The sequence below is a fragment of the Neophocaena asiaeorientalis genome, unplaced genomic scaffold, assembly GCF_003031525.2.
Source record: "Neophocaena asiaeorientalis asiaeorientalis breed wild unplaced genomic scaffold, Neophocaena_asiaeorientalis_V1.1 scaffold15, whole genome shotgun sequence".
Classification (NCBI taxonomy): domain Eukaryota; kingdom Metazoa; phylum Chordata; class Mammalia; order Artiodactyla; family Phocoenidae; genus Neophocaena; species Neophocaena asiaeorientalis.
The window spans coordinates 124,462-141,792 of NW_020185328.1; the positions used below are offsets into that span (position 1 = coordinate 124,462).

The window sequence follows — 17,331 nt, forward strand, 5'->3', positions numbered from 1 at the left end:
CTGCTGCTTGGTAACGCCACTCCCTCTCCTGTCCTCACTTGGGCAAAAGGTTCAGCACCCCATTGAGTTCAGTAAAAACAAAGAGTCATCGGTGGGGGAAGAGAGCTCCAGTCTCCTACACACTGGCATTCACTCTTGGTAGAAACTCAGCACGGTGCAAGGGGAAGGTAAAGATTGCATGCATTCTGATGCTAAGCGCTCAGCCCAGACCTCCAGTACAACGAGTTGGAGGGGAGAGGCTCAGCTTGGGTTCAACGCATCAAACATGATTTGGGTTGGGATTAGATCAGGGATGTCAAGCATGAAGCATATAAACTGCCACTCCCCTTCCAAACCCTCAGCAGACATTGCGACTAGATCCCACATCCCAGATGTAGTCTGAGAAGCCCCCTCTAGACAGAGCTGCAAGCAGCCTGACCAAAATCTTCTGGAGTTGGCACATGAGATGTATCTCTTTTTTTCCAGGCCTTATAGAGAAGGATAGATGGGGAGATGGGTGGGATCTTCCTTTTTCAAAATATATTCTTCTCTTTCCTGCATTATAGTAAGCCGTGTGACTTACTCGCAGAAGAATTTGTTTCATATCTGATATGTGTATGTTCTTTCCTTCATTACTATTTTTTCTTAGGGAATTCTCTGTTGCTCCCATTCCCTGACATTTAAAATTAAAATATCATTTTTCCAAACCCTTATGCCCAGCCTACGATGGTGAGAAGAAATCCCTGAACTGTTATATGTTCTGATCTCCTTGAAAATGAGCAGAATATTAATTCAATCTGGATTGCCTCTGTTATTATTTCTCCAACTAATACTGGTTGTACTCTCTGAGTACCTGGTATTTTGCTTCTCTTTGTGAGATGTAAGAGTTAGAGTTTCCTTGCATAACTGCAGATTCTTTCATTGTGTTCTTCTATCTCAGACAACCTAATCTGATTGGGGGTTCCAGAAACGTGAACACCAGGGTCAGAGACCTTAACCCTCAATTTCTGTTACCAACTTAAAATCTAATTGAATGAAACAATAGACTTACAATATTGACACACATAAAAACGTTAGGATGTCCTCAACCAGAAGTAGCAAATTCTTGAATTATATGCTTTTAGTCTTTTAATTACAATGCTAATTGTAATCAAAAAGGTTAATTTTTCTATCTTTAAGGTCTTCTGCCTTGGTTGTGTTAGTCCTACCAGTGTAGAGTTGAATTTAAAACCATTTTTATTAGCTAATGGTGTATTCGGGATAGAATGGGCCCTGTAAAGAAGCAATCATTTTGGAAAATAAGTTTGTAACAGAAACATAACTTGTGAACAATTCAGCAAGTGTTGGGTTAATGACAACTCATCCTGCACCCAGAAGTTATAGGTTCTTACTCCTGCCTTAATGGGGCCTTTCCTCTAGAGTCTAGGACATTGAATGGCACGTAATAGGTACTTAGAAAATACCTGTTGGCTGGGAATTCCTTGGCAGTCCAGTAGGTGCTTTCACTGCCAGGGCCCCGGTTCAGTCCCTGGTTGGGGAGCTAAGATCTCACAAGCCACGCGGTGCAGCCAAAAACAAAACAAAATTTGTTGGTTGATTGAACAGAAGGATGCTCTTCACTGTGGGACGTGTACGGAACTTGGTGTTTCCCTGGGATATAAGACAACTTATATCCCTCGCATTATTTTATAAAGAGAGAAAATTTTTTATCTTTTCCCCTTCAATTCAACCAAGTTTTTCTTCGTTATCAGATGGATGATCAGTATGAACAATAACTGTTCTTCTCTTATAGGGGTTATCTGTAGGTTCTTTTCTAAAGTTTATTAATGTGTCCTTTTCTGAGGCTACCAGTTTTTTGTCATAATTCTCTTTCCCTAATCCCATACATCCTAATGAGATGTCTGTTTTCTCATCTCAGATTTGTCACTTAGTGGTCCATGACCTTGAGAATAAAGGGTAGATACTTTATTATCTTTTTACACTGTTATATTTATTTTTATACTAAAGAGTTTCTATAAATGTATGAATAATAGTATAAAAGTAAGTATAACAGTATAAGAAAAAAGGATCTATCCCTTTGTTCTTTAAAGGAGAATTTTTTTTTTTTTTTAGTGTCAGAAATAATCTACAGCAATGAATGTACTTTTTCATTGTTTTAGAAAAAAAAATCTTAGAGTACGAATCACCCATATTAATTATGTCAGAAAATGTTTCCTCAAAGACTGGGGGAAATTTCATTTCTAAACAGAATGAAGGTGAAGTTTCCTTCTGTCTCTTATATTATCTAAAGGACAGCCACTAACTGGACCTTAAGAACTACTGTTTGAAATCAGCCACCAGCACAGCTGTGGTACAGAGCTGTGCGTGCCAGTCTGAGCTACTCGTCCTGAAGTGGCCGACACAGAGGGAAGGCAAGATGGACTGGTCTCATTCTGTTTTGCCCAGTTGAAACTCTCTTTCTACCTCCCAGCCTGTGTGAAGCCCATCTTTATTTTATTTTATTTTTAGCATGGTACATGGGGAATCAAAAGAAGCTCCCAAAGAGTAGTGAAAAACAACAGCATATGTCACATCCAGGCATTTTCTGGTCTTGTTTCATCTGTTTCATCAATGCCTCTTCTCAGCAACCAAGAGTGACTAAACGTCCATGCTGAGAACTCCTGATTGGGAGCAGAACGAAGCCAATCTTCACATTGGCCTTCAAGACCCTCACGGTGGGGACACCATGACCCCAGACTAACACCTGCCACTCTTCCTTCTCACACCACCCCTCCCAGCTCCCTGGCTGTGCCCTCTTCCTCTAGGTACTGGCACTGCCACCTCCCTCTCAGCTTCCGGTGCTTGTTCAAGTCACCTTCTCAGTGAGGCCTCTCCTGACCATCTTATTTAAAACTACAAAACTCTCTACCCTGGTATTCCCAAACCCTTATATTTTTTCTACTTTTTAAAATTGCATTTATCATCTTCTAAAATACTAAATACTTTGCTTACTTATTATATTTATTATTTATTATCTATTTCCTCCCCTGCCCCCCAAAAAGCTCATTGAAGTTTTTTGTTTGTTGTTCCTACGGTTTTGTTCACCAAGGTACAAGAATAGTGTCTGGTCTTTATTAGGTACCCAATAAATATCAGTTACTGGTTTAATAAATGAGTAAATAACCCTTTTGCTCCTTGTGAATACCTGACTATTCATACATAACTGGTAGGAAGTGGTTATATCTATAAAAAATCTCATTAGCTAAAATATAGACTCAAAATATAGCTATCCTATTTTTCAGGTTAAACAATTGTGGACTCTTAAAAAGCTTCTAAATTAGATCTGGCTTTTTGTGTCTTGATCCCACTCTATGAAACTTGATGCCAAAAATTCCCATGGCAGCTCAGTTCCTTGTTCAGAGGACAGGGGTGTATTTAGAGCACAAAATCTCCATGTAAGGATCATTGAAACTCTGGTGTATATTTTCTCTATTCACCTCAGTTAGCTTTGGTCTGGGTCTCCAACAGAATTCAGTTTTAAATGCTGCAGATTTCTAGCCCTTCGTGCAGAATGAAGGCTTCAACAAGCCCTAACTTGAATGACTACTTGCATTAGAAAGTGATTTAGGATAATGCAGCCAGAGAGAGACTCCATCCACAGAGGGCAGGGGTCTGTGTGCTCCTTGGAAAGCTTCCTCGATCATAAGGATGAACTACCTTTCAACAAGGCTTGCAAATTGGAGAATTATGTTATCTCAGGCCATAGGACAGGAACATCCCTGCACTTAGAGACAGTGGTTATATTTTAGGTATATATGTTGTTCAATCCAAAAATTCACTGACTTTGTTTCTGTGAACACGAGTACCTGGAGGTATACATGTCTTTTTTGTTTCTTTTATTATCTTTTCCATAATTAAAAATCACTCTGATGCTATTAGCTCATTTTAAATCAAGAAATATATTTGCTTTCCCCAAAGGAGAATTGTCTTGTCATGTTTTATCTTTGGTTGTTTAACATTCTGAAGAAACCCTTAAGCCAAACGGCCATAGCCTAGGTGTTGATAGCTGCTAACAATTAAAACAACATATTGAATAAAGATGGTTTAATCATCATCTAGCCTGGAGTGGGCAGGAGGGGAGGGCCCTTATCACTCATGTGTTCATGTTTATTCTTCTGATTCTAATTTAATAAAATGCACTTAATTCTAGAAAGAGGCTGAGAAATTTACCTATATAATCAGAGTTTAATTCTAAGATCTGATACCATGCCTAAAAATACAAGCTCACTCTCTGAAAAGTTCATTCCCTGTGACCTGCTATGATAGACAGGCATGACCTATTTAACTCCTTCCATTGGAAAACTCCAAGATTATTTTCCAGGCTCTGTGATCTGCAAGCTATTAGCTCTGTTGTTTCTAAATCCCAGTGCTGATAAGGGCCCGGGGAATTGGGCTGTGCCATGAGCCCACCCCTGCCCAGGCTTTCTGGAGTTAGACAAGCTGGGATCTAGTCCCACTCTCATCCTTTGTAACCACGTGACCTTGGAACGCAACTGACCTTCCTTTTCCTCACTGGTAAATTAGAAATAATAATGACACCAACCTCATAAGGTAAAACAATAATAGTAAATTCTCAGTGAATTTTATCTGTCACTATCATCCATATCTTTTAATCCTCACAACTGTTCTATAAGATAGCAATCATCCCTACTTTACAACCTATGGAACTGAGGAACAGTATGTCTTGTGCAAAAGCAAGCAGAAAATAAGGGGTTAAGCTAATTTGAATATATAAAAACTTTTGCACCTCCTTCCATGACAACTTCTTTGAAGCTATTTGATCTTAACCCCAAAATTCTTTCTGTTTGTAAATCGAGGACCTGGACGTTAAGCATTTTCATTTTTCTGTGCTACTTCGCAAGGGTCTGGGTCTGAAAGCAGCACCTAGGATGTGGGCCCTATCTTGAGCCTCAGTTATGCTGAAACACTCGTTTTCTTTTTGCTATAGGAGAGCATTGAGAGCTGATCACATAGCTCTACACCAGTGTTTGTGCAAAGCTGTGCCAATTCCTTGGAGCCTTGGTAACACATATCAGCCCCTGAGGTCACTAATGGGCAGAAAGATCAACAGTTAAATAGGAGCTAAGTGACACATTTATAGGAGCTGGTGAAGGAACCATTACAACTGGGGCCATATCCCTTGGGCTATATATTATATACAATTCAGCCTTATTTCAGAGAGCAATTCATCTTTCTATTTTTTATTTTTTTGTGGTACGCAGGCCTCTCACTGTTGTGGCCTCTCCCGTTGAGGAGCACAGGCTCCAGACGCGCAGGCTCAGCGGCCATGGCTCACGGGCCCAGCCGCTCCGCGGCATGTGGGATCTTCCCGGACAGGGGCACGAACCCGTGTCCCCTGCATCGGCAGGCGGACTCTCAACCACTGCGCCACCAGGGAAGCCCCCCATCTTTCTATATTTTAAAAGACACTATGCTTCAAACATTTGTATAATGTTTTAATGACCACAAAAATAAAATTCATAGACATGCTTTGAGTGCCTACTGTGTGATTTGCACTCTGTTTAGGGCTAGACAGAGGTTATTCATAACCATTACTGGGAGCTAATAATCGAATGGAGACATCTAAATAATACAGAACAAAACAAGAACTGCAAAAATATATACTACCCGTTTGTACCTCTGTTTTCTCTGAGGCTAATAAATGCCAGGGAACAATTTATCCTAATTGGAAAGGCCCTTGGGGAAGGCCCTCATAGAGGAAACGTTACTGGCCCTGAAGAATAAGTAAGATGGTAATTGAGAGGGAGGGAAAAGGCATCAAGGCTGAAGAAGCAGCTTGAGCAGAAGGCAGGGAAGTGTGAGTGTGCTACAAGTTCAGGAGACGAGAAGGAGTGTCTGCAGCTAAGTGTAGGCTTCATACAGACAACAGTGGAAGACGAGGGAGTGAAGGTAAGACGAAGCCCATCACAAAGGCATTAAATTACAGGATGGAGGTTGCATTCTATTTTCTGAATAATAGAGTGGTTTTTGCAGGGCAGAGTAATACATTGACTTCACTATTTTTGGAAAATAATTCTAGGGATGGTACAAAGGATGGATTTAGGAGATGAAATATGGAGGAGCTTGGTGGAGTACTACTGTCAGCAAGAAATGAAGCCCTCATTAAGGCAGATGTGGAAGAAAGAAAAGATCATTCCCAGGGGCCAGGGACCACTCACCAGGAAAATAATTTGTCATTGCCCAATGCGGGGTGGGGACAAATGAAGGATGGGATGGAAGAACTGATGGTTCTAGCCAGAGTATCTTGGGAGAAGATACTAGGTACCAGGTTCCCTGACAGGATTAGAATTTTGGGAAAATCTCACATTTTAGTTTCATGCTTGGCTGCAATGCATTCATGGAATTTTCCCGCTCCTTTCAATATTACAAAGCATAATTTTCTGTTTTGAAAGTACAAATCTATTTGATAAAAGTAAACCATTCAAAAGAGAGCTTAGAATGTGCTCAAATGGAGACCACACCTATGTCCTCTATCACTTGAACTTGGACAGGAGGCAAAACTACCTCAACCCGTCTTAGGTTTTCAGCTGGGACTCTTCAGCAAAAAGACAGAATTAACAAGAGGAAAACGAACATAAGTTTATTAACATGTCTATTCCTGTATACCTGGCAAACACTCAGGAAAATTGAGTAACTCGAAGAGGTGTCTTCAGAATTCAGGATTAAATACCGTCTTAACAGGGAAAAGGGAGAGGGATGGAGGCTTCTTAAGGGAGAGTAATTTAGGGAAGATGAATGGACCCTTGGAAGCATAGATGGGAAATATGATAGTTTGTGACAGAGTTTGTCTGGGCATGGTGTTGATTTCTGGTCTCCACTCCTATGTTGAGTCAGTCCTTCCTGGCTGGTGAAACCCTTATGACAACTGGAAGATTTATGTTTAGGCAGATTAAGGTTGTTCATAGAAAGTCTCTCCTGATTTTGCTGTTTTCAAGTGCCTACAGCTCAAAACAGTATGGCCAAGTGGCATGTTTTGGGGTGGTATAAAGCTGGCAGCCTGGGTATGACTATATCAGACATCCACAGGAAGCATTTATAAAAGCCATGCCTTAGAGAGCTGCTTTAAGTAAGGTTATTCTGAGCCTTGAGTGGTATCTTCTTGAATATACATTTCACCTCTTTCATTTTCTCTTTATTTTTCCTCCTCATGCCTACGCTTTTAGAGGAAAAGTCCGGTAAGAAACAACAAATCCTTTCTACATCTTGGCCAAACATTGTTTATTCTGTTCGTTTTCATCATCTGCATATCTAATGACTGACTGTGTTTAACACCTAAACAAGATTCTGAATTTTAAAAACAAACCTTTGTGAACCAGGACACAGTCTAATTATGCCCCATGGGGATAAAAGGAAGCTGGTTGCTAAGTGATTTTCCAAACCTGTTATTAAGGGCCACAGGGTAATTTTGTAAAGATTCACCTCCGCCTCAATCACAGGCATATGTTCAAATATTTTAGTATTAAGTTTCATTTATTGCAGCTTCCACTTGGGTTAGTCAAGCTACATATATCTACCATGAGCTAGGCAAACATTTCTTTGTTAAATTTTCTTTGAATGTACAACATGATAGCATCCTTTTCAGTGGCAGTACAGATCTGTTAGGATGTATCTACATCTTTTTTTTTTTTTTTTAAGAGCAGCAATGAAACAGATCTACTAAAAAAAAAAAAAAAATGCACTGTTCTTGTCTCAGCTGCCTAATTTATGGGAACATGTTCCCAGGATGCTAATGCATGGCTGATACACGTGACCTCTCCAGTGGAAAATATGAAAATATTGTGTTTCCATGTTAACACACACCGAGAAGTAGTTGACTGTCTGTTGACCTCACCTAAGTGGATGCTGTAATTATTGCTAAACCTCCCATCCTGCCCATTGACCCAAGCCTGGCAGTCTCCGTACCACATGCAGGAAATGTACTGGTAACAATTTCATGTGATTTTTTGAGGAAGGAAGAACAGAAGACACAGGAAGAACAAAAGACAGAATCAAAATATTACAATTTGTCAAAATATGGACCCAATGACATTGCTTCCAAAAATAAAATTAGTACGATTGTAACTATTACTATTACTAAATTGAATGGCCCACTTCTGTGTAACTGCGAGTCAACTCTGGGTCACATGCTATGTGACATACAGATCGTTGGTGTGCTTCAGCAACCTTTCTTTGTATTGCCGACTATAAATTGGTACTTTCCATCTACCTCTACGAGGATTAAATTATGAGCCACTGCAGCTGCTGACCTTCAACACTTCCTGAAAGGAGTTCAGGGTGGAGATCAGGAATGAGGCAATCTGTGCTCTGGGAAAAACTGGCAGAACTTCAGATGGTTAGATATTTTCAGGAGAAGATTTTATGAGCCCAACTGTTGCATCTCTTCATATACAGAAAAGCACTAAAATCCTTCATGGTGATGGCTGCTCCTCATGACTAGCAGCAACCTTCTGCAAAAAATATGTGCCTGACTGCATGTACTCCCCCTTCACCAAAATCACATGTATACTGACCTGCCCCCCTACCTCTTTGGAGCAGTTTCTCAGAGCTATCAGAAATGCTGTCTCCCAGGCTATAGTCCTCACTTTGCCCCAAATAAAACTTAACTCACAACTCTTGCATTGTGCTTTTCTTTTTCAGTCAACAGTATTTTGCCCATTTCATTTATTCTCTTTGACCCTGAATCTTTCTCTGAATTATCCAGATTTGGCCACTTCAAATATTGACAGGACTATGTAGTCTGAAATTTATCCGTGGTGCTTTAAAAACTCTTTGTTCCTCATTGGTTTTCCTCCTGTTGTTCTTACAGCAATTTCAACTACAAGTACTCCTTTGCATTGTTAGCTGTGCCTCTAAGGATGAGTCCTTCTCCTGCTCCCCTGCCTCGTTTTTCTTTGGCAATGCCCACGTTGTTGCTGTTCAAACCAGTCAACTTTTAGTGATATCTTGGTTAGTAATAGGCTCTTTGTGTCTCTTCCTAAATGGAATTTCGGAAGATCATCTCTACCAAGTCCTATTGGATCTGGCAGGCATTCACAGTCATCTGACTTGTAATAGATATGGGAACAAATTTAAATACAGACAAACACAAAAGTTGGCAGGGGTGGGGACATCAAATAGGTGCTTGCCAGAGAGGTTATCTTCACCCTGAAGCATTTGAAAGCAAACAAGAAACTGGTTAGGACCATAATAATAAACATAATCATCATATATTCTAATTCTTTCCTAGAAAATTCACTACCATGAATGACTGAATTTGCTATGACTAGACTGTATAAAAATAATATTTGTTGGGTGCTTTGTGGCTTTACACGTATTTTCCTCTGTTTCCCTATAGCACTGAATTTTAGCAAATGAGGATGTTGTAAAGCTTCAAAACCTGAGGTTGGTTATTTAGTGACTTTGACAAGCCGGACAGATTGTGTTTGGTTACTTCTTTTTATAAATATCTTAAAACACTTACCCGCATTGGCAAAGACTAAGTTAGCCTACTTAGCTGAATTTAAATTAATTCTTTTGTGCAGAAAAATAACAAAACAAAGCTGGTGTGGGTAAGGACACTGTGGGTGCTGTGAGGACATTTGCTGAAGTATTTTCTTTTAGGAAGGCGTATTCATATAGCCAAGTATATAAATTTTAGAAATGCAAAATGTTCTGACCGAAGATCTTCATTCTAGTGACCAAATCATACCCACTTTGAAAATAGCCTCAAAATACAAGCTAAGACTTATCTCTAAGTTGAACATCAAGATAAAAATAGAGGGGAAAATAAAATGTTTTTCAGTACCTTCTCCAGAATGCATCAGAAGGTCAAGAGAAGTCAAGGAATTGAGCAATTAATGTTTAATTAGGAACACAAGAAATTTGTTCAGAAAACAAATAGACCAATTGCAAAATCCCTGTTTGAGTAATCAGGTGAAATAATAATAACAGTAGATTAAAAAAAACTTGCTGAGAGCTTATTATGTGTGATACAAATGTCTGCAATCAGAGACAAATTGGCCACCTGCAGATTCTGAACAACTGAATAGATGTTTTGTTTGGTTGTGCAGTTAAAAACAATTCTAATGCCATTTAAAAGCCAGAATCTTTGAAGTTAAAAAAAAATCAAGATATGCGTCTTCTCTGACAACTCTGAAGATCTGGCAGCATTAGGCCCATATTTTTGTGCTGCAAGCATGGGGCCGCTGAGTTGTGGCCATTTCACCAAAGCTTTGTGAAACTCTCATTCCCTCGTGCACAGCGCCCCTGCTCCTTGCCCTGCAAGCTTTTGAGTTTGTGATTTAACATGGAGAGTGTTCAGCTTACAGAATATATCAAGATCAGATACTGAATGTTTCCTTCCGCCTTTGAAGCAAATTCTATACATTGGTAGAACAAAGATAGAATGCTAAAGGCCTCAAAGTTCCTGGGAAATGACAGGAGAAAGAGTAAAATAAAACTTTTAAAAGGAAAGACTCTCCCCTCCTGGCGGATAATAATTTTGCTGTCCGTGTTCAGCAGAACTTACAACTGCTTTACGCTCCTTAATGGTGATAATTAGTGTATAGAAAGCCCTTCAATTTGACTTCTGGAATTCCTTTTATTTTGCAGGTTTCAGATCACTTTTAATTGTGGACCTTGAGGTTTTCTGGGTCTGACCTTTCCATAGCTTTTAGCTGGGTCTTCTGGCTTTTGGTTAATAAACCTGTGACTACATGGATTTCAACAGATGTTCCTTGATGTTCCTTTTTTTCATGTTATCTTTTACTAGAAAAAATACAAACAGGAAATATTGATTAAAATATATAGGTTTTTAATTCACTGGACTTAATTTGGGTGAATTTATATAATTGAAATTATTTTGAACAGTGTTGTTCTCTATAATCTTAACAAAGTTTATTGAATTTAAGGTTCTGCCTCTATATGGTTGCAATACACATTTTATTTTGCATTATTTCTCATAATCATCTTGGGGGAAATTGTGTCACTTTTAATCCCCTCTTTGCTGTATTTTATGCTGCTCTTAAGAAGGAAATGTTTGACATGCAATTAAAGCAAAATCATAAATGCCCACATCTTCTTTAGTGAAGAACTTTAGCCTGGTCATTAAAGAATTATAAAGTCTAAATAGATAAAAGAGTGCTTGGATTTCTCTCAAAACACAGTATGAATTCGTCAGTAAAAGAATGTAAGCCCAGAAATACATATTAACGTGTCCTTTTTCTAATTTCATTTAAATTGCATCCATGCATATAGACAGATTTATAAGAAAGATGGGATCCGTATGGAACAGAACTGGAAAAATATGGCAAATAATAATATCTAAAATATTACAAGTAAAATCAACTGGAGTAGGTATAAAACACTATAGGTTTTTATTTCTTGTCTATGTTATGGAGAGTAGAATCATCTTTTTCATTTAAGCAACCTGCTAGATACTTTTGTGTTTGTGCTTCTTGCTTGGATTTTGGAATTTGGCTGGTACTGGGTCCCAGGTAGCCTCTGGTGAATTCACAAGCTAGCCCATATCCTGAAAGAGAAACTGAGCAACAGCTCTTTCCCTACTCACATCATAGTCACTCTTGTTACTACAGAAAAATCCCAAAGAGGGAGAGCAACCAGAGATTGTTGGGGTAAATTGATAGCAGCCATGATCAAGGTTTGACGAGTGAAAGAAAAAAGTCGTAGGTCAGCATTTTGTGTTTTTCCAGGCATCATCTGGTCCACCAGTGTTTTATTGGTGCTGGACAATTTTCATCATTCGCACCTGTGCTTGTCAGGAGCTCCTTATCTTCCCCACCACATTCTACCCATTGGGTGAGGCTGCCCAAATCACACCAGGCCAAGAACATATACTTTAAAAAAGTCCTCATCCGCACTCATTCCACAGAACACTAAAGAGAAGAGCTAGGCAAAGAAGAGGTGTCTCTAATCCTGCTCTCTGATTTTTGGAGCCTCCGATTAAAGCCTGAATTATGTGGGAAATGCATCGTGTCTATGATGTTTGCTAACACCCTTTTGTGTGGGGAAACAGTTTTCTCTGTACTACCCAGTTTCTAAAACTCCCCTCCTCAAACAATATGAAGAAAAACTCTGTATGACAAGACATTTAAATCTATCAGTAAAATTTTCTTGTATGTTTCTGCTTTGTCTGTATGTACACATAACTGAAACCAGTACATCCTCATTAGCAAAGCTATATTATGCAATGGATAGATTCTCCTTAAGGTTCTCCAAAACCTCATTATGGTTTAAATAAGCCACAAACACAATGACTGCCTGTCTTCCTTTGGCCTGATTACCTGGAGTGTGTGTTTAGTTAGCTGTTTATGAAATCTTCTATTACCCAAGCCTGTTGACTGATCCATCATTCTCTGACTAGGTGTCTGTTCTCTCTTCCTTTTTGCTGATCACAGAGGCGCAGCCCGGTAAGAATCCTCAACATTTTTACCTTAAACATGTATAGAGATAATTCTTGCCTAGGCAAGGTGGCCAGGTTGGCTTCTTGTTAAATTTATGATAACCCAGTATGAACGAGGCAGATGAATTAGGTTTAGTGGCTGAAAGTCTCTGGTCTTATATGTGTCAAGAGCATGTTTTAGGATCATCAGAGCAATTTTCCATAACAAATTAAACTAATACATAGGTACCCCAACTCCTAGTGCTAAATGTAAAAAGTGTGGTGTGTGTGTGTGTGTGTGTGTGTGTGTGTGTGTGTGTGTACAAGGGCTGGAGATTGTCCAGAAATCACCATAGAAATGTATAGCAAGGTGATAATAAAGAATAAGAAAACTGTAAGGCAAGTAAGGAAAGAATTTGTAAACCACATTGTTTTTAAGCCTGAATTTAACATAAGTCCCTGGACCATAACTCAAATTGTTCAGTGTACTGATATACAGTCATACACAATCATAATTTCTATCTTGGGAGGAAGAGCCGTACTTTCAAGTCAATCTTTCTAGGCTGTCACATATATATTTCATCACTGAAGGCAAATCAGTATTAGTTTGCATTGCTCAAAGTAAATCTGTTATTTTCCTCCGTGTGATAACATTGAGGCAACAAGAAGAAGAGACTTTGCTATGTTTGAAATGACCCGGACCTGCCCAGTCAGTCCCTTGAGAGAGGAAATGGAACTGAAACAATGCTGTCAGAAAGTAGGCCTATGCCAATTTGATCAGTCAATTACTACTTGAGACAAATACTCTGCACCAGCTGACAAGCTGTGGTTCTCTGTTTAATCCACGTAGTTGATGATCAAAGATAACACCTACAGGGACTATGTGGCTGATTCCAATCCAGCAGTGGGGTCACAGCTCAGATTATGACAAGTTACTCCTTTTTTAAAAAAAAGAAAAAGAGGGAATTAACTAAGGCAAAATGCAGGAAGTCTATTCACAGTCTGCCTATAAAGACAGTCCTTGAAAGGAAGAAAATGTGGTCACTTGGGGAGGAGAAGGTTTCAGGATTCAATAGGCTTTTTTCCTGAATGTGCTTTATGTGGTCGACATCACCTTAACCTTGTTCTAGAGTTGTCCTGTTTCGACAGCAAGGCCATCGAAATCTGTATGCCAGATCATGGGACAACGGGACTTTCTTTTCTGTTGCTAATGGTTTCCTGCTTATTGTTTGAACATCTGTTCCTTTCTAAATTGATATGATTTTATTCTTTCTAATTTCTAAACAACGGTTTTCTTGCATATTTCTGCCATGTCTTTCTTCCTCTTCACTGATGATTGTTCATTCATACGGAATATTTAATAAAATATCACAGAGGCTTCTTGTCTAGTGCCTCTCAACAATAAACATCTATCAAATGAATTGATACACCAGGAAATGATGAATACCAATGAACACCAAAGAAGCTTTGTATCTTTCTTGGTTTCATGAATATTACATTATAAATAAAGGGGTAAGACAGAGACCAAAAGGTCTTCAATACAGCTTCTGGGGTCCCCTAACTCCTGAATTTCAGGTCTCACTATACTAGGTAGGTCCTATTCCCTCAGTGTCAACCTCGTGATTGACTACTTGGACCTAACGCCTCCACCTGATCTCTTCCTTCAGACTTTATTAATAAAAATCTGACAATCTGAGGCTCTCCAACCTAGAAAAACATTTTAACTCCATTTAAACAATTTGTTCTCTTATTATTTTGTCTACAGAGTCTTATTTTCCAAAAGCCAACCCACATCAAAACTCCTATAATGACCATAACTGATTTAAATGATCATATTTGTTTTAAATATTTATTAATTTAAATGAACATGTTAACTTACACATACTGATTTAAAGTGTTTATCTATTAAAATAAATAAAATATTTATTAAAAAGTTTTTACTAATAATGTATAATAATCTCTATATAGCACATACATGCAAGTCACTAAAAAACATCTAGTGGATCTTATTCAGTCTGAAACTGCTCCTCTATTGTAAATGAGTTCAAAATGAGACAAAATTCTGATAAATCCTTAGGAAAGAGGGAAAGAATCCTCTTATAGTTCTGTTACAGAGGTGCTACGTCTTGTCCTGAGTTGTTTGTTATCATTTGAGAGAAGAAAACATCTGTGACCACCATGTTGAGCCTTCACCAAAGTAGGAAAGTAGAAAAAAATGTGTTTGATTATCACCCACCAAACTCATAGTCATACCCTTTTGAAAACTTTATTATACTTCCACTTCCCCAACCTGAACTCTGCCCCTGTCATTCTCCTAAGGAGGCCCTGCCAAGCCATGTCCCATCTTATGAGGCCACGCTTCTAGTGGTCTGCTTTTCTGGAAGCATCACATGCTAAGGACCTTTCACAGCAGTTTTGAATCAAAACTTGAATCAATCTTCTGTTGTCAAAATAATTTTCTCCTAGGGCCTTATAAATCTGAAAATGACCTTCTCAGATTATTCCTGACAGGGAAATTGTCATTTCTATAGAATCACAGCACCTTGAGCTAAAGGAATGACACCTAATTGACACCCAATTGATAGGTTGGTGCCCCCATGGCAGGCAAGTGAAAGAAATTGGGGTAGGAAGGGCCGATGGGAAAGAATGGAATTCTCTGGTTCCCTGAATAGAACAGCCCACTCAGTGGTAATACCTTCAAGTTTTCCTTCTTTTTAACATTTTCCACATGTATCTTTAAAAATTGCATTCGTAACTAATGACTGTTTCTACAAGAAACTTAGGGACCCCATCTGATAAGAGCAGAGAGTACTCCTCATACAGTCGGTAATTTTTAAACATTAAACATAAGTTAAACATGGATTTACTTTCTTGACTGCTAGATTTCAAGGGTTTTTTTTTAATAGACTATTCAATATTTGCTTTAATTTACCAAATCTACCCAGGTAAGGGTTTTCTTCTGGTTTGGAAGACTTATTGTTTACTCTCTTTCCTCTCTGTAATCTTTGAATAAAATGAAAAATTGATTTATATGTGTGTGTCTACAATTTCCAACTTGAATGCAATTCTGAGAAAAAATTCATTTTTCCCCAACTGCATTTCTTTGAGTTCAGTTTAATTGAAATGACAGAAATATACATATTGTACATAACATATATGTGGTCTTAAACCTTATAGTGTCTATTTCTAATTCTAGGGTGCAATTAAAAGGAACTTATCCAGTAAGTATATCTTAGCTACCAGAAATAGAGTACGATTTAAAAGAAGGAACAGTTCCTTGGATCTTGGAGCATATATACATTTGATGTATACACTCTTGGGCTTGATTTTTAAGGCTTACAAACGTCTTACTCTTACAGCAAAGAAATCTTGTAATGATAAAAGAAATCTTGTAATGATAAAAGGGCTCTCTGGGTTCTGAATGACTAATGTTTAGATCCTGAAAGTGAATATGTTTTGGGGTAAACATTGCTATTTTCTTCCTATATTTGTCAACTCTTACTGTATCATTTGACTTTAGAAATGAATTTAATCAAGTGTGTGTTTGCTTATTGGGGTAGGGAGAGGAGGAGGGCTGAAGGAACTGAAGGTAGATGCAACTTACCCATTTTTGTGTTATTTGATGTGAAAATCTTAGTAAACCAAAGCTATATGAAATAGGTTATAATATACATGTGGCATGATTTTCTTCTGCTGCATACAGCACGTTCTAGGAAATTTTAAATGAATGGTTCCTAGTTAAAGGTATAACATTTTCTTGGCATTTCAAGAAAAGAACAGGCAGAGAATGCTGGATTCATGCACTATGTACATATGGCCTGGCTTAGTATTCTCTTATGGTAATTGAAAAGCAGAACTGATCAAGGCAGCAGGCATTGAAAGAATGGTGTGCTATTCCACTAAGCTCTACAGTGTACACATCTTCCATTTGCTGGCTTATCATGGTAATTCCCTGGTTAACTAGTTTTATAAATGCCAAAGAAAATGCTACTACATATGCCTAATATATGGCTGTTGCATTGCCAGGGGAGAGGGTTTGTTTTCTGGGTTTGTTTTGCAAAGTTTTCACATGGAGTTGCTTATTGATGGGACTTAAATCTCTAAGTGTTTCCAAACATAGCTCATAAGACATAAAAGAAAAAAAATGGTAAAAATATGCCTAAAAATTCCCTTTGTCCTGTGCATCAGGTGAAGAAGTAGCGAGACCCAGGCGTTCCACACCAACTCCAGAACTCATAAGGTGAGCATGAAAAACACTAGTTGTGTTTTATGCAAGGCATCATGCACTGTTAACAATGAAACAAATCTCCTTTGGGCTAAAGTCTCAGCATCTAATAACAAAGGGCCTGCCCATATGTGTATGTCACAGCAGTTTCAAATATGTTATCATTTCTCCTAAGTGCAGCCTGAGGGAGATCTTTAGGAAAGTACTCTGTAGTCATCTAAAGTAACATCTATCAGAATATGGAGCCCCTCACTAATGAGAGGATTAAACGTCTACATGAAGACGTCATTTGGTGTCTGGAATGCTGATCTGAAATATGATTATATTGCCTTACAAAGAGTAGCCTGTTTATCTGGCTACAATTTTGTGATACATTCTACCTGCCACACACCAAAGGAATCTTCTATTTTGCTTTTTGTTTTTGGCAAAGCATTGTGTTTTACACTGTGTAATCCTTGGGATAAGTAAGTATTGTACACATAAGCAATGTTTCCCCCAAAGACTCCTATTTCTATCTAAAGGCTGGATCCTTTTAACTTTCCCTCCTTCTCTAACCCCTCCCCTCTCCTCTTCACCTCTTATCCCCCAACACACACAGAACTCATGAGGATTAATGAAGGGAATCAGGTCTGGGGAAGAAATGGAGATAATTATGCAGCTTTTCTTTAATAATCAGTTTAAGTAATAA

The 17,331-nt window shown here is 38.5% G+C and overlaps 1 protein-coding gene across 8 annotated transcripts in view; it reads left to right on the top strand.

Moving 5' to 3' along the window:
• Positions 1 to 17,331, top strand: part of SGIP1 (SH3GL interacting endocytic adaptor 1) — a 206,753-nt gene that overhangs the window by 119,149 nt on the left and 70,273 nt on the right. For 7 of the 8 annotated variants that reach the window (XM_024734663.1, XM_024734661.1, XM_024734664.1 and 4 more), the window contains 2 exons: positions 15,615 to 15,639; positions 16,607 to 16,658. In XM_024734663.1, coding sequence (XP_024590431.1) covers positions 15,615 to 15,639; positions 16,607 to 16,658 — 77 coding nt within the window. Of the gene's footprint in view, positions 1 to 7,202; positions 7,215 to 12,434; positions 12,447 to 15,614; positions 15,640 to 16,606; positions 16,659 to 17,331 lie in introns of all 8 variants that reach the window. The other variant, XM_024734668.1, reaches the window with a different exon arrangement.